General features: G+C 34.1%; 1 protein-coding gene across 1 annotated transcript in view; it reads left to right on the forward strand.

The window, feature by feature from the left end:
- The window catches only part of LOC113091642 (voltage-dependent T-type calcium channel subunit alpha-1H-like), a 57,511-nt gene that overhangs the window by 17,963 nt on the left and 17,527 nt on the right, over positions 1–22,021 (forward strand). The window contains exons 5-21 of the mRNA XM_026257263.1: positions 3,098–3,410; positions 4,027–4,119; positions 5,087–5,744; positions 8,310–8,659; positions 10,245–10,396; positions 10,478–10,663; positions 11,939–12,056; positions 13,982–14,137; positions 16,669–16,750; positions 16,842–17,029; positions 18,033–18,371; positions 18,600–18,700; positions 18,812–18,935; positions 19,718–19,786; positions 19,925–20,109; positions 21,353–21,479; positions 21,651–21,776. Coding sequence (XP_026113048.1) covers positions 3,098–3,410; positions 4,027–4,119; positions 5,087–5,744; positions 8,310–8,659; positions 10,245–10,396; positions 10,478–10,663; positions 11,939–12,056; positions 13,982–14,137; positions 16,669–16,750; positions 16,842–17,029; positions 18,033–18,371; positions 18,600–18,700; positions 18,812–18,935; positions 19,718–19,786; positions 19,925–20,109; positions 21,353–21,479; positions 21,651–21,776 — 3,367 coding nt within the window. The remainder of the gene's footprint in view (positions 1–3,097; positions 3,411–4,026; positions 4,120–5,086; positions 5,745–8,309; positions 8,660–10,244; positions 10,397–10,477; positions 10,664–11,938; positions 12,057–13,981; positions 14,138–16,668; positions 16,751–16,841; positions 17,030–18,032; positions 18,372–18,599; positions 18,701–18,811; positions 18,936–19,717; positions 19,787–19,924; positions 20,110–21,352; positions 21,480–21,650; positions 21,777–22,021) is intronic.

Raw genomic sequence — 22,021 nt, forward strand, 5'->3', positions numbered from 1 at the left:
TTATCTCAAAGGCTGCAAGACTAGAACTGACAAATGTTCTGGTTTGGATCCAGGCCCTCTGAATGCACTGGCTTAAAATCTGCAGTTCAAAATATATTCAGTTGTAGCTCAATATTGTGTGTTTGGTTTTTTTGTTTTGGGGGGGGGGGGGGGGGTATGAATCTAGTTAAAATTTATGTTGCATGATTTGACGAAAAAATAAAAGTACAAAAAGAGTTTCTGATGAATTAACTAATACATGGGCCAGTTCTCAGATTTCGATAGATATATTTAGTGCTGTGTATTTGTATTAATTAGTGTATAATTTAACAGCAAATTAATTGAATAAGCAGAATTTCTTTTAATATAATTGCATTGGAAGGACTGTTCCAGAGGACATTTAGGATTGTTTTGGGTTGGACTTAAATTGGATGCATTTCTGTTAAATGAACTTGGCAGCTTTAGGCTCTGAAAGCAAATTGAAATTTTAATGCAGTGCAAGTATGCAGCTAAGTTTCAGATATGGTAAGCAACATATGAGCCAGTTATCAGGCCATTCTCTTCAACATCCTTTCTTAAAACCTCATATAAACATGTTTGCAGATGATGTGATTACCTAATAGAGCAGCTTTAAGCTCCTCTGGCTCTCTCAGTTTAATAAGAAGGATGTGAGACAGATTAAAGTAGAAGTGTGCTTGGCTCAAACGGTTTGTAAATGCGCAGAGAACAAACTGCTCCACACTATCACACATTATTATGTAGCTTTGAGGTGGTGATTGAGGGATGCTTCTGTTAGCATTAGTCAGAGGAGTCTTAAGCCTATTATGCTGCTACAATGAAAAATAGAAACTTCATTTACAAATATAGAGGATCTTTCTATGTTCACATGGAAACTTGCTGTAATTTGTACTGTAAATGTTTCAGTAAGTTTTACAGCGTAGTGCTACTGTAATGAGTGCAAATCTGCATGTATTTGCTCAGTTCAGCAGTTTTTATATTAATTTACAAGTAAAACACAACTAATGTATTCCATGATGAGTGATTAATGGCTTGAAACTTTTGAAATATTTTGATTGGTGTGTTTTAAAACAGGACCATTTATGATTGTTTGAATCTGTCATGTAAAGAACTGATGGATATTAGTATTTTATTAGTATATAATTTAACATCAGATAAATTGCTGTTAATGAATTTCTATCTATAATTGTATTGGAAGGACAGTTTAATTACACAGTCACAATTGTTTTGAATGGGATATGAATTGGTTACATTTCTGTGACAGGAACACAGAAGCTTTAGGCTTTGAACTCTAAATCAAACGTTTTATACAATGCATTGCAATTTGCAAATATTAAATGTCAAGTAAATTAGCATTCTGTTTTGAGTTCAGTGCAGTAATAAAAGGTACTGTCATGGTTCTGCCTTCATGTCCTGATTTTCTTCTAGTCTTGAGGCAGGATCATGACAGGCCCGTGTTTTGTGTACAAGCACAGGGCCATGTCTCTGGGCCATGTGCTTGTGTTGTCTCGTTTCCCTTGCCCCGCCCCCTTGTTATCCTAGTTTGTTCATTATTGCCTTACCTGTGCCACCTGTTGTGTCTTCATTAGTCTTCCTATTAATATCCCCTAGTGTTCACTGTCTTGTGCGGTTCATTTTGATATATTGTTACATGTTATAGTGTTACACTTTGCTACTCATTGTCTCACTTTGAAGAGTTGTTGTATTTTCTCTGAGTGTTTACCTGTAGTCAGAGTCCTGTGTTAAGAGTATTTTGTTTATTGCTTGTTTCTAGTATTGTTAAATCATCTTGTCTTTGCCCTAGTCATTGTTTTCCCCCTCGTGGGTTTTGTTTTCCCCTTTTTGTTATCATTAAACCCTGTGTTTTGTGCATCCTGTCTGCAATTGAGTTCATCCCTACCCCCCACATGACAGGTACACATCAGTCACAAAGGTCCATCAGTCTTATTATATATATTTTTTTTCTTAAGGATGTACAGCTTTAAATTAATAGGCGGTCTATTAATAATAAATAAATAAAGCAAATGAATAAATTATATGCAATCAGAGAAATAAATAAACCTCATTATGTCGAACTAAATATTATATGAGACAATGAATGTTGAAATTGCTTCTAATAAATAAATAATGAGTGAAATTAATCATTAAAATCAGTTTTTATTACAGTGAATGTGAATCTCAATCCAACAGAAAATATGCATGATGTAAATTGTAAGATGCAGCCAAAAAATTCAAAACCTCTGAGGTGGAAAAGACAAAATCACTGTTTAAAAAATTATGATTGATGTGTTTAAAGCTCGCTACTTGTCATGCCAGTTTAATTTTATGTTAGATCATGCTTTATCTAGCACAGTGATCTTCAAATCTGGCTCGCGAGATCCAGTTTCCTGCAGAGTTTAGCTCTGACTCTAATTAAACACACCTGCCTGTGATTTTTTAATGATCCTTAAGACACTGATTAGCAAACTCATGCGTGTTTGATTAGGGTTAGAGCTAAACTTCACAGGAAACTGGATCTCGCGAGCCAGATTTGAGGATCACTGATCTATGTGCCAGTTAAAAAATTATTGTGATTCGAAACAATTGTGATTGTGCCATGAAACAGTCCTTCCAATACAATTGTAGCATAATACAGCATCTATTCATTCAAAATCCAATCAAAATAATGCATCACACACAAAAAAAGCTGCTTTGTTTTTTTTTAAATGTCTGTTCAGTTGTATTGTAGTTTTTAGCTTTAGTTTTCACTTATTCTTTTTTAACTTTAGCTAAAATTAAACTAAAAGGAGAAATGAAATGTAAAAAGTGTACATTTTTGTTAACACTTGATAGTAAGATTCTATTTGTTAACATTAGTTAACATGAACTAACAACAAAAAAACTTCTAATGTAGTTATTTATCTTAGTCCACCTTATTTTAAACACATATTAATAGATTTAAAATCCATATTTGCATCTATATATATATATATATATATATATATATATATATATATATATATATATATATATATTTATACTTTTTTTTTTTTTTTTTTGTTAATAAAACCGCACAATTCATGTGTCTCTACCTAACTTACTGCATATGGTCTCTCTGCAGGCTGTATAATGTTTCAGAGTCTGTGAGTGAATACTACAGACTGGACGAAGCAGATGACATCCCCTTCATTTGCTCCACCACTCGTGAAAACGGAATGCTGCACTGCTCCAGCATCCCCAAACGCAGAGTTGGAGGGGCTGATTGTGTACTCACGGCTGATAATGTCACAGATCTTGTTTTCAAAGATCCTCTTCATCATGGATGTGTAAACTGGAACTTGTATTACAACCACTGCAGTGCAAGCGAACACAATCCGCATAATGGGGCTATCAACTTCGACAACATTGGATATGCTTGGATTGCTATCTTTCAGGTGTGTGCGTGTGTTTGTGAGTCAGTGAAAAGAGTATTGAATGAATAAGTAAAAAAACAAAAATTCGGAAAGCAGGTCAGGAATTCAAATTGTTTTCTACTCGGATGAATTTGTGTTAGAGATCCGCTCCAAGTTGTTAATTAACATTTTCGCTGAGTATATATATTCAGTCTGGCTGTTGCCATTATTGTATTTTTTATTTATTTTTTTTATCCTCACTTATCCCCTGTGAGACACTTTCAGAGTCTGAAAATGAAGTGAATGGTTGCCAGGGGCTACAGCAAGAGCGAATCCTCTTACATCAGTAACCAACTTACCTGTCCTAGGAAATCAAGTTTTATCATGTTCCATTTTAATCTAATCTTTAGGGCAACAATATTTATCCTTTTTTTTACTAATCTGATTCTGGATGGACACGGACATTTATCAGGTTTCCGACTAACCACAGCATGCGTTTATCATTCTATAGAGTTTCCTGACCTAGTTTTGTGGAAGCCATGTGCACAATATGTGAAAGTGTCCTATGTATTTAGGCACTTTAAAGTGCTGTATCTTAAGCATTACGTGAATGTTGGCTATTGTAACCTGGGTAATCTTGTTTGTGTTTTCTCATCAGGTCATCACTTTAGAGGGATGGGTGGATATCATGTACTATGTCATGGATGCGCATTCCTTTTACAACTTCATCTATTTCATCTTTCTTATCATTGTAAGTGCGCAGTACTTAACTAACTCATACATCTTCCTCTCTTTTAACCTCTGCTGGAGTCTCTGCTTTCATTAGTTTCATGGCAGTGCTTTTTTTTTTTTTGCTATCATCAGTGGTGTAATTTACTCGTATAATTATTCTTGATAACTACTTAGAGAAATGAAAATTCAGAGAATTTGTAATTGAGCAATATTGAAAATGAATGCTTGTACTTAAGAAACTTACTGCAGTACTACACTAATGTACTGGATTTCTAAGGAGAGAATCATACTTTTTATACAATCTTAGACCTTCAAAGTACATATTTAATGTCTTTTTAAGTCTATAATTGTGGAAATTAGAAAATACCCATTAAAACTTCCCATGCTTAAACTTACACTACCGTCCAAGTTTGGGGATGGTACGATTTTCTGTTGTTTTAGAAAAAAGCATCTTTTGTTCACCAAGGATGTTTATTTAATCAAAAATACATTATAAAGCAGAAACTCGATGAAATATTATTTAAAAAAAACTGTTTTCATATTTCTAAATATATTTACTTTGGTGATGCAAAGCTGAATTTTCAGCATCATTACTCCAGTCTTCAGTGTCACATGATCCTTCAGAAATCATTCTTACATGCTGATTTGATGCTCAAGAAACATTTCTTCATCTTGAAAACAGTTGTGCTGCATAATATATTTGTGAAAAGTAAAGTGGAAAGTTTTGAAAAAAAAATCACTTACCCCAAACTTTTGAACGGTAGTGGAAGATGTATTTTTAGATACATTTTTACAGTTTAGTGTTCATAAAGTGTCATGCAAATCTCAATTGTATGGATTAGAAAGTTCAAGTTCAAGGTCGTGAAAGACAGTATGCATGAATACCCAGTTACACAACATCAGTATTCCATGCATTTTGTATTCTTGCAATGTTTTTGGACTGTTGTTTTCTCTGTTTATATACTCATATCTTGTTTTGTCCACAGGTAGGCTCCTTCTTCATGATCAACCTGTGCCTGGTCGTCATAGCAACACAGTTCTCCGAGACCAAACAACGTGAGAACCAGCTGATGCAGGAGCAGCGGGCACGTTTCCTTAGTAACGAATCCACCTTAGCTAGCCTGACCGAACCAGGATCCTGTTACGAAGAAATGCTGAAATACCTCGTCCACGTTTGTCGTAAACTTTGCCGTCAGGCCGCACGTCTCTATGGTGAATTATGCCACAAGAGTCACAGTGGTGTGGCCAATCCCAGCAGCTCCCTCTCAGTGGGTGGGACTAAAAGATATTGGAGTGACAATGGGACAAAAATGAGTCCGACCCAATACTGTATGCTGCATTATCATCATCCTCATCGGCATCAACATTATATCAGTAATGGCATAGAAATGAAAACCCTTCAACTCGACAGAGATGCTCAGAGTTCCAAAAAGACTCCATCGCTTCCACTTGCACTACAGAATTTAAAGGGTTTAAGGCTCGCTATGAACTATCCCACCATCCTGCCCTCTAAACTATACACAAACTCACATACTCGCTCACATTTGACAGGTGGAGTCAAAGCACCGGCTTTCCGTCATGGACTGAATAGCAGGAAGATTTCTGTTTGTAGTGGATACCAAGATACTTACAAGTTGCAGCACGGTAAGAACATAGATAAGCAGAATTTTGTTATCTAATACAATTACATATAGTAAAGTAACACTTTATTTTGAATAAAGTTTGAATGCCACTTAAGAAATTCTACTAAGTAACTCTGCAAGTGCATGTCAACTTATTCTACAAACCCTAACAGTTTACTAATACCTGCTTTAGTTATAATTAGTAGAATGTCTTAAATGGACTAACAAAATAAAATGTATTGTATATTAATTATGGCTTAAAGGTACAAATTATTATTAGGGCCACTGTACATAAAGCATATTACATGAAATATGGCAATCTCTATGCAAAAACAGAAATGTTTTTGGCCCTGCTGTCATGTTTCAAATTTGACTTTGGGTTTGTGGATTAAGAGAAAATTCTGTCTCTGGGTTTTAATGAAACCTAATAACATAGATAATGGAATTCCTTTTTTTTTTTCTTGGATTTGCGCACTTGACATGCCCTAATAATTCCAAATTGAATCGAGGGAACCGTCTACACAAACACACACTCTGTCCAGTCATTATTTTGTGCCTCTTGACTTTTGCCTGAAATTACCTGGTGAGGAAATCTTGGGATCTTTTCAGCATTTTAGTCAAAATGCATTCATAACTTTGATTCGTCTCAGCATCTTGTGGGTAAAGTACATCCTCGCCCACACTTCTGTGCAGCTAGATTTAATAGATATAAAATTTTAGCTTGCAGTTTATGGTCAGGTTGCCCTTTGAACAAATCAAACTTTGCCTTTTTTGGCAAGCAACAGCGGTGTGGTTTGAATGTCAGCAGCCATTAGAAATTCCAATAGGAACCTTGAAAATATTTAAAACTAACAATTTGAAACCTAAATAATCCCAATGGAAAACATATCATAGGGTTAGAACACAAACACAAAAAAAGACAATGTCAGGGATCTGTAAGAAATGAGACGCAAATGCAGAATGAGCAGACAAGGGTATTTTATTAAAACGTAGACTGGAACAGCTGGGGGAATTTGCAGTGAAACTGTTCAAACAGATAGGCAGGGCAGACAACAATACGGGCAGGAGGGATGACCACCAAGACTGTCCGACATGACCACGGGCTCAAGCACAGAGGAGGCAGCTCCAGAGGAGATACAAGAAACCCCTAGCTTCAAGTGAAACTTAAATGTCACCAGTCTAGTCGCCAGGTAGAGACTCACGAGACTTGACACGTGAGCTGCTTCCAGGCAGTGGGGTTCAGTGGCCAATCTGAGTGTGGGCAAGACAGGACAATAAACGAAAACGACACAGACAATTGAAAACAGTGAACAAAAGGCAAAATAAATAAGCTATCCAAAGGAATAAGTCAGTGTAAAAACAAAAATCCAGAATCCAAAAAGGAACTGCAATCTTAAAAACAGTAAATGAAAACCTAAATCAAAAAGAAAACAAAAACTAGATTAGGATGTACACAAACAAAAAAAAACAAGAACTAGAAGGCCAAAAAGGAACCGAGGATATAGAATAACTAGAGAAGAAATCAAAAAAATATCTTAAGCAAGATCAATAGGATAAATTCTGGCCCAAGAAACAGGTAAACACCAAAAACTAACCAGCAGAGACACAAGGAAAGAGAACCCAATATATAGAGCAGTACACATGAGGATCAGGTGAAAACAATCAAGTAGACAAGGGCTAAACAAGGTGGCGTGACCAGGGGTAACAAGGAGGTGGGACAAGAGGAGCACGTGGCAGAAACAAACAAAGACAGAACCATGTGCTTAGACACAAAACAAACAAAGAAACATGAAAACCGAGACAATATGGACAGGACTGTCAGGGCATGATTGACAACAGGATAAATTAACAAGAAAATCCTTACTTTGTAATACATTTTTTTAATGTTTTACAATTTAATTTATTACATTTATTACAGAATTTGGATTTTATTTAATACTGAAAACTATAAAATCTCTATAAATCCCTTTAGAGTGATTAAAGAATTGGTGCCTAATTATTAAATTACTTACAGAATTGTGTACAGATACCTTTATGACTGGGATTGGTGTCCTAGTATACCATCTGTTTAAAATGATCAACTACTATGTGAATAATAAATATGAGTGAATTTTATGTAGGGTATAATTGAAGCTCAGACACAATAGATGGGTCTCAAGAGGCAGGTGTAGACAGACTTTGCACTGATTATGAAAAAAAGACAGTATCAATCGCTATTAACAAAGCAAATGTCATAAACTGTATTCAATTCATTACTGGAGGCTGGGGCTAGCTGTCAAAATATTTACTGCAGTGAACATTAACATTTTACATATATACATTTATGCATTTAGCAGACACTTTTTATCCAAAGTGAAATAGAATTTGCCACAGCCAGCAATATTCATAATACAAAATACCCGGTTTAGACAAATTACTTTAGATTAGGAAGCAAGCTATAGAATTGGAGTTGATTTATTTTTGACAGTCAGTCTCTGTATAGAGATATAGGAAAAATTAGCATTTGTTTTAATTGGAGTTAGTTTTTGAGACGTGTAGACCCAGCCTCTCTATAGGTAATATTAAATAATGTTGTCCTTCACTGCAGGTGTGTATTCGGGCACATCCTCAAATGTGTGTGTGGACAGCAGGGTTGGGCTGGTGTCTTCAGAGTCATCCTCCTGCCCAATTTGCGCCCAGGAAGTTGACGGTGTTAATTGCGACTCTAACACTGAATCGGACCGAGAGAAACAGGGGCCAGATGTCAGCTCAGAACAGAGCAAAAGAAACCAGGATGTGGGAGAAAAGGGGTCTGGGCATGAGAATTGTGTGTGTATGTGTGTACATTATGCCAGAGCCATTTTGAGGCGGATTGTGGACAGCAAGTACTTCAACAGAGGGATAATGATAGCAATCCTAATTAATACACTCAGCATGGGAGTGGAGTACCATGAGCAGGTGAAAACAATGCACTCATTTATACACCAATCACAAATCAGATTAATTAGCATTTGAGTTGTTTCTACTACACTAGTGAGATTAAATGGAGAAGAATCCTGCTAATCTAGTAATCCCATATTTTAAAATAGATCTCAACAATTTCACAAACTGTGCTCAGATATATTATTTTTATTATTATTATTATTATTATTATTTAATATAGTACTCTACAATAACTTATTCATTATTTTTAGTGCAACAACACTAAAACACTAGATCATTATTATTATTAACAATAATGTTTAAAGGGAAATGTTATGTTTTACTAAAGATTTTTCTACTTGAAACTGAGGACTAAGATTTAGGTGAGTAATTAAAGGAATACTCCACCCCAAACTGAAGATTTTGTCATTAATCACTTACCCCCATGTTGTCAACCGTAACGGTTTCAACAATTCAAAAAAAAAAAATTATTCAACAATTCCTTTGTCAACAGTCTCCTCTGTGTCTCTCCACATCACTCAAACTGCCAATGCTTTTCGGTGTCTGCCGCGCCACATGGATGCACTGTTTCTATGTGTAGTTATGCTTTGATTTGAAAGAAAACAGCGCATCCTTGTGACGCAGCTGACACAGTTTGAGTGATGTGGAGAGACACTGAGGAGAGGTTTCCCGCTTTTCATCCAAAATATCTTATATTGTGTTCCGAAGACGAACAAAGCTTTTACGGGTTTGGAACGACATGGGGGTAAGTGATTAATGACAGAATTTAATTTTGGGGTGGAGTATCCCTTTCAATTATTCCATTAAAAGGATGAATGATATTAGATAAAAAAAATAATAATAATGCTTCCAATGAAATGTGCTAATGTCATTTTGGATCCAAACCTGTGCATCCTGTATGTGACCAAAAAACTATTAATGTTTTCCTAATTCAAATGGATTAAGTACTTAATTCTTAATATATATACAAATTATTTATATAAACATGCACAACAAAGTTGATACCTGATTGAAACATAATGTGTCCCTTAGTTAATCTCCTGTAATATTAATTGGTGACTTTGAGCAATAAAATTTTTAGTTTCTGTTTTTTGCTTTTACATACAGAAATAAATGCCCTTGTGTCGCTCAGTGTAAAACAACATGATCCCCCAGCGCTGTGTTTGCAATGCAATTTGATGCATGTTTGTGGCTCATATTGCATTTAATTAACCCCCTTTGTCAGGATTAGTGTGTCTGTGTGAGACTGAGAGGGACTCTGAGATTAACCGGTTTGAGGCAGAAGACATTCACACTGTTGCCAGGGAAATGATTATTTACATTACAGTAGACACGGTTAATAACAGCGCTCGCCTGCTCGTCTTCTGCAAGAAATAAAGCCACATGGAGAGAAGAAGCATAAATATAATGTCATGACAGTAACAACACTGTAGTTTAGCTTTTGTTTACGTTTATGCTATGAGCTTATGTGTTACAGATTGAATAATATCTCAGATTACATGGCCTGTTGTGCCTACAGTACATGTTCACACAAATATACATTGGTTGCCTGTTATTATGACACATCAGTAATATTGTATATTCTCCTTCTTTCTTTTAGCCGGAGGAGCTGACAGATGTGTTGGAGATCAGTAATATTGTCTTCACTAGTTTGTTTGCGTTAGAGATGCTCCTGAAGATTTTGGCCTGTGGTCTGTACGGCTACATCAGCAATCTTTACAATATATTTGATGGGATCATCGTTATAATCAGGTTCTGTGCTATTCTGTTTGCTTTAAATTCGTTATAAATACTGTGTATTTTGACCACAGTTCTGTCTGGTGTTTTCTACAGTGTGTGTGAGATCGTTGGACAGTCGGATGGAGGGTTTTCGGTTCTGCGGACGTTTCGTTTGCTCAGGGTACTAAAGCTGGTGCGGTTCCTCCCAGCTCTGCGCAGGCAGCTGGTGGTACTGATGAAGACCATGGACAATGTGGCCACATTCTGCATGCTGCTGATGCTCTTCATCTTCATCTTTAGGTTTGTATAAAAGTACCTCCATACAAGAACTAGTTGTACTGTATGTAGAGCATATGTGTTATAAGGTTTCAGCTCCCATTTGGTTTTCAGAGATTTTTAGTATAGTTTCAGTAGAAGGAATATGAACTCGAGAAGGTGAATTTTCTAAGCACAACATTATTTTATTATATCAATCCAATACTAATCAGTGTGGTAACACTTTAGTATAGGGTCCAATTCACACTAATAACTAGTTGCTTATTAGCATGTCTATTATTAATATATTGGCTGTTTATTAGTGCTTATAAAGAACATATAATGCATGAGATCCATAATCCTACCCAATACCCTAAACTTAACAACTATCTTATAAACTATTAATAAGCAGCAAATAAGGAGTTAATTGAGACAAAAGTCATAGTTAATATATAGTTGTTATAAAGTTGTTTAGTTTTTAATTAATTTAATAAATTTTTGTTTTATTTATTTTAGTACTTAAAAAATGAGAAATGTTGTCTTGACATCTACAGTAGCTGAAATAAAGTAAGGTTTATAAAGTAAAAATATGCTTGTTTTTTTATATCTAATTTTATTTCAAAGAATGAACTGTATGTTTTTTATGGTTTTCGTTAAATAATCATAATACTATTCATTCAGCTTCAGTGTGCCTCGTCATTATGGTTAATTTCCTCCATAACAAGCACATATTAGTATTTTAGGTAGTAGTTTTAAGAAAAATTTCTATTAGACCTTAAAATGTATTACAGATGAATGAAAATTGTCTGAAATTCTAATGAAAAATGTTGAAAAATCACTAAGTTTGGGGACCGATTCTCACTAACTGTTAACTACAACATTTGCCTCGATAAACTCCTAATTACTGTTCATTAATTGTTAGTAAGGTAGTTTAAGCATTGGGTAGAATTAAGGAATGTAGAATATGGTCATGTAGAATAAGGCATTAATATGTGGTTTATAATTATTAATGAATAGCCAATATGCTAATATGCATGCTAAATAAGCAACCGGTCAATAATGAGAATTGGTCCCCAAACTAAAGTGTTTCCAAAAACACAATGATTTAGTGTCAAAATTATTTTGTTTTACACAATAAACAGTTTCTAATCTTTTCAATAATGACTACATTTCTGTATTAAATCAATTATATTAGATGTTAGATGGAGACAAATGTCACTGTCACCTAGGAATGATATTCTTGCATTTAATTGTAAGAATATGTTTTGTTTTTGCAACTTTTTTAATCTCTCTCCCTCTCCCTTGTCTTCTGTGTTTTAGTATATTGGGAATGCATCTGTTTGGGTGTAAGTTTACTCTGCGTTTGGAGAATGGAGATACTGTGTCAGATAGGAAGAACTTTGACTCACTCCTCTGGGCCATCGTCACCGTGTTCCAGGTCAGAAGATTGTCCCTAAACTCTTCAATAAGCAATATATGGATGTTATATTCTCTTTTAAGAAAGGTATAAATACTTCAGGTAGAGTTAACATTAGTCAACAACTCTGTAGGTCACTAAACTGATGGTTGAACTTGAAATCTTACAGAGGCTTTTATTCATTTAAAGTCTAGAAATAGCATTTTTAGTCTTTAGAGACAAGTTTTGATTAAATACTCACTCCTCAATGTAGGAACAGCAGCATTTAGCAAAAATGCTGAGACAAGGGATTGTGGGTATTTAACCTCCCTTAAATAAAGTAACAAATCCTTGCACGTCAGAGTAAAATACAGCTATTTTGATGCTGTACATTTATATTTATGCGTATTTAAATTATTTGTTATTTTATTGTTTGTAAAGTATTTAAGAGAACATATTTGTGTTCTGCAATCTGTTATATATCATTATATAATATGGCTAAAATTGCTAAAATCCTCTTGCGGTCATTTCTGTCTATTCGGCAATGGCTCAGGCTTGCTGTATATGAATGTATGTGTTTGTGTGTGTGTCAGTCTTACTTTTAAGACTGGGATTATTTAAACTTCTACTGTCAGAGTTGAAATTGCTGAGGTCATCAAAACCTGCCCCATATTATTATTGCTGACACGATGAGGTCATCAGCCCTTTCCCTGCGGTATTGGGTAGTGTGATGAGGTCACTGGGGTGACACTTGTGCAAATACTGATATGATGCTGTATTAACTCCAGGCCCTGAGGGAAGCCATCGGAGTCAGGGTTTCTTCAGCACCGGGAGCCTTTAATTTCCCTAATCTCTATTTCTGTCGGTGTGTGTGTGTGTGCGGGTTTGTACGCAGAATATAAACTCCAGACTGAACCTGCTGTTTTTCTTCTGTTCTAAATCAGTCTGCAGGAAGATGCAGAGATGAGTTCAGGTTCTGTTGTGATGCCTGTGTGAAATGTGCTGGAGTAAAGGGAAAACAAACTAAACAGAGTTTCTTCACATTTGCAAGTTGAATTTGAAATGAGCCAATAAAAAAAAAGGTTTCATTTGTTTTACTTGTTTAAACTAACAATGATGATTTTGTCACACTTTATTTTAGGGTCCAATTCTCACTATTAACTAACCATTAACTATGACTTTTGCCTCAATTAACTCCTTATTTGCTGCTTATTAATAGTTTATAAGGTAGTTGTTAAGTTTAGGGTATTGGGTAGGATTATGGATGTCATGCATTATAAGTACTTTATAAGGAATAATAAACAGCCAATATGTTAATAATAGAGATGCTAATAAGCAACTACTTATTAGTGTGAATTGGACCCTATACTAAAGTGTTATTTTCTTTCTTTGTAATAATACCCATAAAATACCTCGTAGTTAGTGTAAATATAAATAATTTGCTACTTTGCTTGTGCTAATTAGTTTTTTTATATTATTGTATCATATTTAAATATTTATATTAAGTTGAAATAATGTGTCTTTTTAAAGAAAATAAATTTTTAAGCTAGATAAACATTGCCTTTTTTATTTCAACAAAAAATAAGAATAAGAATTATCATTGTTGTTGATATATATCATAATTGTATATTCAATATTGTAAATCAGATAGGTTCAATGTAAATCAGAATAATCTTTCATAAAATTTCAGCAGCCAATGAGAGTTACATTATGCATTAATACTCAAGTTTTTTTCTTGTTTTCAATTCAGTTTCAGATTTTTCAATTCAAGTTAAATTTTGGTTGTGTCACCTGTTCATATTGATCCATCACCAATTAAATATAATTAATATGAATATACCATTAATCATTATAATCAAAATACTATTTTTTTTTCAAGGTATGTTAAAGCAATACATACAATTTTGACATTTTTGAAATGTTTAAAATGTGATATGTGTGCTAACAGTCATCCTGTGTCTCTACAGATTTTGACCCAGGAGGACTGGAATGTGGTTCTATATAACGGCATGGCCTCCACCTCCCCCTGGGCGGCTCTGTACTTTGTGGCCTTGATGACCTTTGGGAATTACGTCCTCTTCAATTTGCTAGTTGCAATCTTAGTAGAGGGCTTTCAAGCTGAGGTAAGACTGCATATGTTGGACTAGGGACTACAGTACAGTACTAAATATATCTTTTCTTGAAATGTTTTGATTGAAAAGTGTGCTTGTAATATTTTATTTAAAAAAAAAAAAGTGCTCTCCCTCAGGCCATCCAAGATTTAGATGAGTTTTTTCTTCCTCAGTACAGATTAGGAGAAATTTAACAATACATTACTCGCTCACCAATGGATCCTCTGCAGTGAATGTGTCCTGTGAGAATGAGAAAATGAGTCCAAACATCTGAATTATTGTGATGTCCAAGCATCACAATAATCCACAAGTAATCGACATGATCCACAACATCTTGTGAACTGTGAGTTTTGTAAGCATTAAATCCATCATTATGTGATGTTTATATCAGCTGTTTGGACTCTCCTTCTGACGGCACCCATTCACTGCAGGGCATCTTGGTGAGCAAGTAATGTAATGTTAAATTTCTCCTTATCTCTTCTGATGAAGAAACAAATTCACATACATCTTTTCAGCAAATGTTAATTTCTGGGTGAACTATTCCTTTGAGTCTCTAGATGTTTTTGGGGGCTACTACTGTAACTAACAGATCACTAAAACTACTCTCTCTACGTTGCAACATCTGCGCGAATCCTTTGCAGACTGAATCAGATGTGGACATATTGCATTTAATTGAGTTTCCAAGAGGGAATTTTCATGCTCAGAGTAAGATGCAATCAGAGGACTAGAATTATTGCACTGTAACTCAATTACAACACAGTAATCAGTATGCACACCATGAAAAAAGGGATTTCCTTTGAGCACGCATGGAAATGAAGAAAACACACTCTTGTTTCCTTTCGTTATTGGTGTCACATCAAAGAGATTGATTGTGTGGATTGGTGTATGTTTGGTTTGTGTGTGTGTGTGTGTGTGTGTAATTTTCATGTAGATGAGACTCATCTGTATTGTATAAGTGCAGATGCTGAGCTCCAGCTGGTGTGAGGATGTTTTTGAAAGGAAAACGCTTTCACTCAAACCTTCTGTGCATGGTACCTTTTTTTCCTCTCTGTCTTTTATCGCTCTCTCTTTTGTCCACAAGGTACAAATATCACACACATGCACACTGGACACTTTACCTACTCACACAATACTCAAAATACACATTTCTCATTCTCATTCATTCCTGCTTTCCCACTTTTTCGCTTCTTTTACCATCACTCTTTATTTTTTTCAAATATTTACAATGAAGATTTTGGAGTATAAACGAGCAAAAATCACAATAGCCATTCCTGTGGAATAACCCATCTAGGAAATACACAACCTAGTGTGTTTTGATATTGAACGGCCACTTATCAGAATAAAATCTATTCCCAATGGATTTCTTTCTAATGACTTATCCTGTTTCAAATATTTAAAATTATGGAAATAAAATGGGCCTGAATGTTGTTTAACGTTGATTTTAAATGCATGGAAAGAGAAAGTTAAATTACTTGCAGGATTTCTTTTTTACTATGCAAATAAGATGTTTTGATCTATACTCATATTAGAATGATCACTTTTTCTCATCAAATATGATTATAATATTCATTGTGATTTTAAAAACAATCATTCACCTGAATGGTAAATTCTCTTTGCCTTTTTATTTTGTTTAATAGTTGTTAAATGGTGGTTTAATACTAAAACTTGGTTTAATATTGAAAATAGAATTTTGCAGACCATGTTGTATTCGATACTAAAATAACTAAATGCAAAACCAAATATACATTAAAAATAAATAAATAAAAATAAAAAGCTACATAAATATATAATTTGTGACCATGGACCACAAAACCAGTCATTTTTTTGAAACTGAGATTTATACATCATTTGAAAGCTGGTATGATCAGCTCCCCTCATCATTATTGAATAAATAAGCATTCCGTTGATGGATGGTTTGTTAGGATCTGACAATATTTGTCCAAGATAAAAACTATTTGAAAATCTGAAATTGAGAGTTTAATAAAAGTCCTAAGCAATGCATATTACTAATAAAAAAGTTTTGATATAATTACAGTAGGAAATTTACAAAATATCTTCATGGAAAATGATCTTTAAATAATATCCTAATGTTTTTGGGATAAAAGAAAAATGTATAATTCTGACCCATACAATGTATTTTTAGGGATAGCTACAAATATACCCATGAAACTTAAGACTGGTTTTGTGGTCCAAGGTCACATATTTAGTGACATATAAGAATCACACTGTTAAAAAGAAAAGAACATTGAAATTAATAAATAATACTTCAAATGGATCCGAATGCTGTTTCATCTTGATTTTAAATGCATAGGAAGTTCAATGACTTACAGGAAATGGGACGAGGACAAAATGAAAAACGGTTAACTAAGCATGAGATTAGACGGTAGAGAGTTGCATACCCTTGAAAGAGCAAATGTAATTGTGTTTGTTCTGCATTTATTTAGGCTGGCCTTGTGATGTTTGGGTTGATGTGAAAATATGATTATTCATTACTATGAATTCAAAATTGTAGCCTCTAAATGTCATCTTTCTCTCTATTTCAGGGTGATGCTAGCAGATCAGACACTGATGACATGTCGTCTGACTATGATGATGAGGACAAACTGAGAGAACTACTGAATTCAGGTATGTGTGTGTGTGTGTGTGTGTGTGTGTGTGTGCGCACAGCTGTTTTGATATATTTTGTTATTTTATGCTTATCTTTTGTTGACATTAGGATCAGAGATGAAAATGCAGACATTAATGCCAATCTCCAATGGACACCTGGAACCTAGAGCGTCCATGCCACCTCACAATACACACATACAGCTTGATGCCACACCCAGAACTGAGGTGTCACACATCTACAGCCAATCACGGCGCAACAGCAACACCTCCACTGATCCTCATGACCAAAGATCCCTGGTAAGGAGTGATCCCATTTCAATTAAACCTACACAAATAGTATTCATAAACAACATTTCAATTAATGTTTTGAACTAAATTCATATTAGAATTACAACTTTTAAGGCTTTACACTACAAATATAAATATTCATTGTGCATTTTAGGCATGACATTTCGAAAGCAAACATTCACCTGAAGATTTTTTCTTCTTCTTCATTAAAGTGGTTTTACCATGGCCTCTTACTGTTTTTATTGCCTTTTATATTTTGAGCTTTTAGAGTTTTGTTTTAATATTGATATGCTCTATTATATTGGATATAAAATGTAATAAATATCTAACCAAATAAGCATAAATTAATAAATAAAAAATACAAAAGATATGTAAATAATTGTGTAAATCATATTTAATCATGTTCATGAGTCAAAATATTCAAAATTATTTTATGGATATTTGTGTGTATATATATATATATATATATATATATATATATATATATATATACTGTATATGTATAACCAAATATCTATAAATTAATAAATAAAACTACTAAAGCTTTGGAAAAATGTATAAAACATAGTTAATCACATATATGAGTCAGACTATTTTTAAAAAGTATAAATTATAAAAATATCTGCTTTTCTCTGGTATGATCAGTTTCCCTTATCATAATATAATATTAAATAATATATATATATATATATATATATATATATATATATATATATATATATATATATATATATATATATTATTATTTATTTATTTATTTATTTTTATTTTTTTACTCATACCATTTGATAAACATCCATAACAGCATTAATATAATTAAATTTTAGATAATTTTCCTAATTATTAACCATCATATTCAGTCATCCCAAATTATCTTAATTGTCATATGTAAGTTGTCCCTCTCACTGCTGTATATATGTCAACTTACTTATGTCTTTTTTTATTTGTTCTATCATACTACACCATTGTTGCATGCCGTAATAATCAGCTACAGTTTGTGTGTCTGTTGTAGTCCAGCCTTTGGGGAAGTCGCCGCTCCAGCTGGAACAGCCTTGGACACGCCCCCAGTCTAATGAGACGCGCTCAGTCGGGGGAGCGTGAGTCATTGCTTTCAGGAACGGGACAGGACAGCATGGATGACAGCCAATCGGAAGATGGGAAATCCAGCAGGACTGGCAGTCTGGGCGGAGTTTCATGTCTTGGGTCATTTGATTATCCAGAGCACCTCCAGGTTCCACGCCCATATTTGGAGTGTAACGGCAGATTAGATGGAGGGTATCCATCCTCTCCAAACATTACACGTCCCAGTCCACCATCCATACAGGGGGCGGATGATGATGAATTTGTGGAGGTGGAACCTTTTCTTAAATATTTTTATTATTGATTACACTAATATATCAGTCACACAGATAAAATATTCTTGCCATTGTTACATATTTCAAATATTAAGTGTTTAATAAGTTTATAATATTTTATATAGAAAATAATATTTATAATATAATTTTACATGATATAATATAATAATATTTTCTTTGGAAAGTACACATATTATTGGGTCATATGTTTATGTTTGATTTAGAGCTGGTGTATGATTGTGAAGAGACTGTTGGAGCCGTATAAACCCCAGTGGTGTAGAGACCATGAGGACTGGTCACTTTACTTATTTTCCCCCCAAAATAAGTGAGGGCAAACACACCAGACCAGCCAAATACACACATATACACATTTAATGAATGCTGTGCTTGCACATTTTTATGCTGTTCACACAGCACTTTCTCTTGTTCTCTGCAGGTTCCGTATTCGCTGTCAGAAGGTCATCACTCACAAGATGTTTGATCATATTGTGCTGTTCTTCATCTTCTTTAACTGCATCACGATCGCTCTAGAGAGACCTGACATCCAGGCTGACAGCATGGTGAACACAATCACAACACCTATTCTAGCACTATCATTAGTTTTATTACATGTGCATGATACTGTACAAATGCTTCATTCATCCTGCAGTGTAACATGATCCTTCAGAAATCATTCTGATGTGCTGATAGTGTGAATGTGGCATGAATTGTGATGTTACATGTCACTGTATTATTGAAACTGCAGTTGTAGCAGTGGCATCTTCAATCTGATTTACAGCGTTCAAAGCCACTGTAAAATAGCCGATAAACACATACCTGTGACCACACACCAGTTAATTTTTTTATTATATAGTCTATATAAATATTATAAATGTTTCTTATTTAGAACTAATGGACTATATCACTTGGCAAATTTATTCAAATTGTATCTAATTTGTTGAAATTCTATAAAATTTTGCATTTAAATCTATATATTTTGTACATTTATTGAGAAAATGAATCATTGGTATTCTTTTATCATAACAACATATGATTATGTGGGTTAATACTGGAAACTGATTTTAGAATTATATGATTTTAAAGATTTTAACGTGCATATCATCTGTAAACCTAAAATAAAATAAAAATCCCTGAATACAACTTTAAAATTATAATATCCATTATATCTCGGTCATGAAATGTCACAATGTGCTAAATAAATGCTGTAAACAGTCACTGGGTGGATTCAGTATGTAAGACAGAGTAACACCTCATAGCTGCTCTTTTATTGGTCTCGAAAAGATGTGGTGCATTTGTTGCCTTTTTAAATGACATTTTCATTATTTGTTTGTTTGTTTGACAGGAACGGATTTTTCTCAAAGTGTCTAACTACATCTTCACTGTCATCTTTATGGCTGAGATGACTGTCAAGGTAGGAAATTAATACAATATCATTAACTGATGGCAAACATTGTAGTTTAGTAACTTATAATAGAATAATAATACAAGGTAGATTCGGATTAGCATGCTCATGACAGTGATTAAGATTATTATTTTGTTGGTGTTGTAGGTGGTTTCTCTTGGGCTATATGCTGGTCCAGCCTCATACCTGAAGAGCAGCTGGAATGTTCTGGATGGCCTGCTGGTATTTGTGTCTCTTGTGGACATCCTGGTCTCTCTCGCCTCCTCTGGTGGAAACAGAATCCTGGGGATCTTACGTGTACTTCGACTGCTCAGAACACTAAGGCCCTTGAGGTAAGACTCTTATTGAAGGTGTGTGGGGGTGTGTATGAATGTGTAGAAGTACACAGAGTCCTCTATTGTAGGCTTTTGTAATATTCTTCTCTCATCTTTCTTCTGAAGAACACAAAGAAGATGTTTAGCAGATTGTTCACACTGTTCTTTTGCAATACAATGGGAGTGAATTGGGGACAGAGTTGGTGAACTCCAAAAATTCTCAATATAAGTAGTGTACAGTATACAACTCTGGCACCATATTTGAATTTATCTTAAATGCAGATGCACCAAAGTTTTAGAAACCAAAATTATTTTCGTTTTGCCTGAAAAGGTTTTGGAGGGCTGAAATCATTGACTAAAGCTTTTAAAAAACAGCTCGATTGATGATTATGAGTTCTCATTTTAAACCAATCTTCATCTTGATGAATCAAGATCTTTTATTCTATGCTGCTTTTAGCTGATGCATGAGCAAAAATTCACTAAACATTATATTTAGCAGGACTATCATACAAAAAAAACTTTTACTTTTACATTTTGTCAATTTTATAATGAAATACAGATAAATTACTTGACACACATTTGAATAAATCACACAAATCAGTTTCTATTACATATTTCAACAATGAATTGTAACAGAAATGTAATTATATCATTAAAACCTATTTAAATGCATATACAGAATATACAACACAGTTATTTATTAAATTATTAGTTTTTATCTCAGTTCTTAATCAATTTGATTAATTAATTGATAATTAAATAAACTATTTTCTGTTTCAGTTTTCGGGTAAATGAAAACTTTAATTTCGCTTTTGGTATTTCTGTAAAAAATGAATTACAGTGCATCACTATTCATAATTCCTGTAATTTTAATTTTGTGTGAGGAGTAGACCTACTTTGCACATCAAAAGGAATCATAGACTTTAAAGAAAAAATTATAATTCATGTATCCCTAAATTGTATAATACTGCTGTCCATGGTGCTGAAACCACATTTCATCTCTTGCTATTGTCAGGAAACTATTACACAAAACACATTTGAACAATACCGTGCAAATTTCTGACAGCGAGATATTCTGCTGAGAAGCCTTCCTTATTTATTTCAAGGCTAACACTAAAGAACATCTTGTCTCGTCAGCTTGTTGTGCAACACTCTGAGCCCTTTTATTAACAGCTGCTTTCTAGTTCAGTGCTTTTGCATTGAGTTCAAATATTGTTGCCACACCGAATATGCATTTCTTTGTGTCTGTTTGCATTATCAGGGTCATAAGCAGGGCTCCTGGACTGAAGCTGGTCGTTGAAACCTTGATTACATCTCTCAGACCTATTGGAAATATTGTGTTGATCTGTTGTGCTTTCTTCATTGTCTTTGGCATTCTGGGAGTTCAGGTACACAGACATTGCTAGTGTCTAAATTTTTAAAAGAAGACAAAATCGGAATTCACTTCATTTTTATTAACTTATATTCATGTTTATTTATTAGAGCAATAGTATGCTATGTAATGAGTAGTTTATTTGTAATAATGCTGTCTAAATGTAAGGTGTTTTTCTTTTGCTCAGCTCTTTAAGGGGAAGTTTTATCATTGTGAAGGCTTTGATACTAGAAACATCACCAATAAATCTGAATGTCTGCGGGCTAAATACAAATGGGTCCGTAGGAAGTACAACTTCGATAACCTGGGTCAGGTAGGACACTCACACTTATGCACACATATAGAAGTAGACATAAAGGGGGATTTCACGAAGAATGAATTATGTCCACTGGAAGCTTCTTTTATTAAAATAATCAACCTTTCCATTTGGCCTTCTAAACCATGAAGCAACCCATTATATTTTAGATTCAGGTCCCACAAGCATATTTCATCAGAATGACAGGGTTTTGGTGCAGGTTTTTTCTCTTCTGTTGGATAATATGTCCTATTCTTAGTTTA

This window comes from Carassius auratus, chromosome 1 (genome assembly GCF_003368295.1).
Source record: "Carassius auratus strain Wakin chromosome 1, ASM336829v1, whole genome shotgun sequence".
NCBI lineage: Eukaryota > Metazoa > Chordata > Actinopteri > Cypriniformes > Cyprinidae > Carassius > Carassius auratus.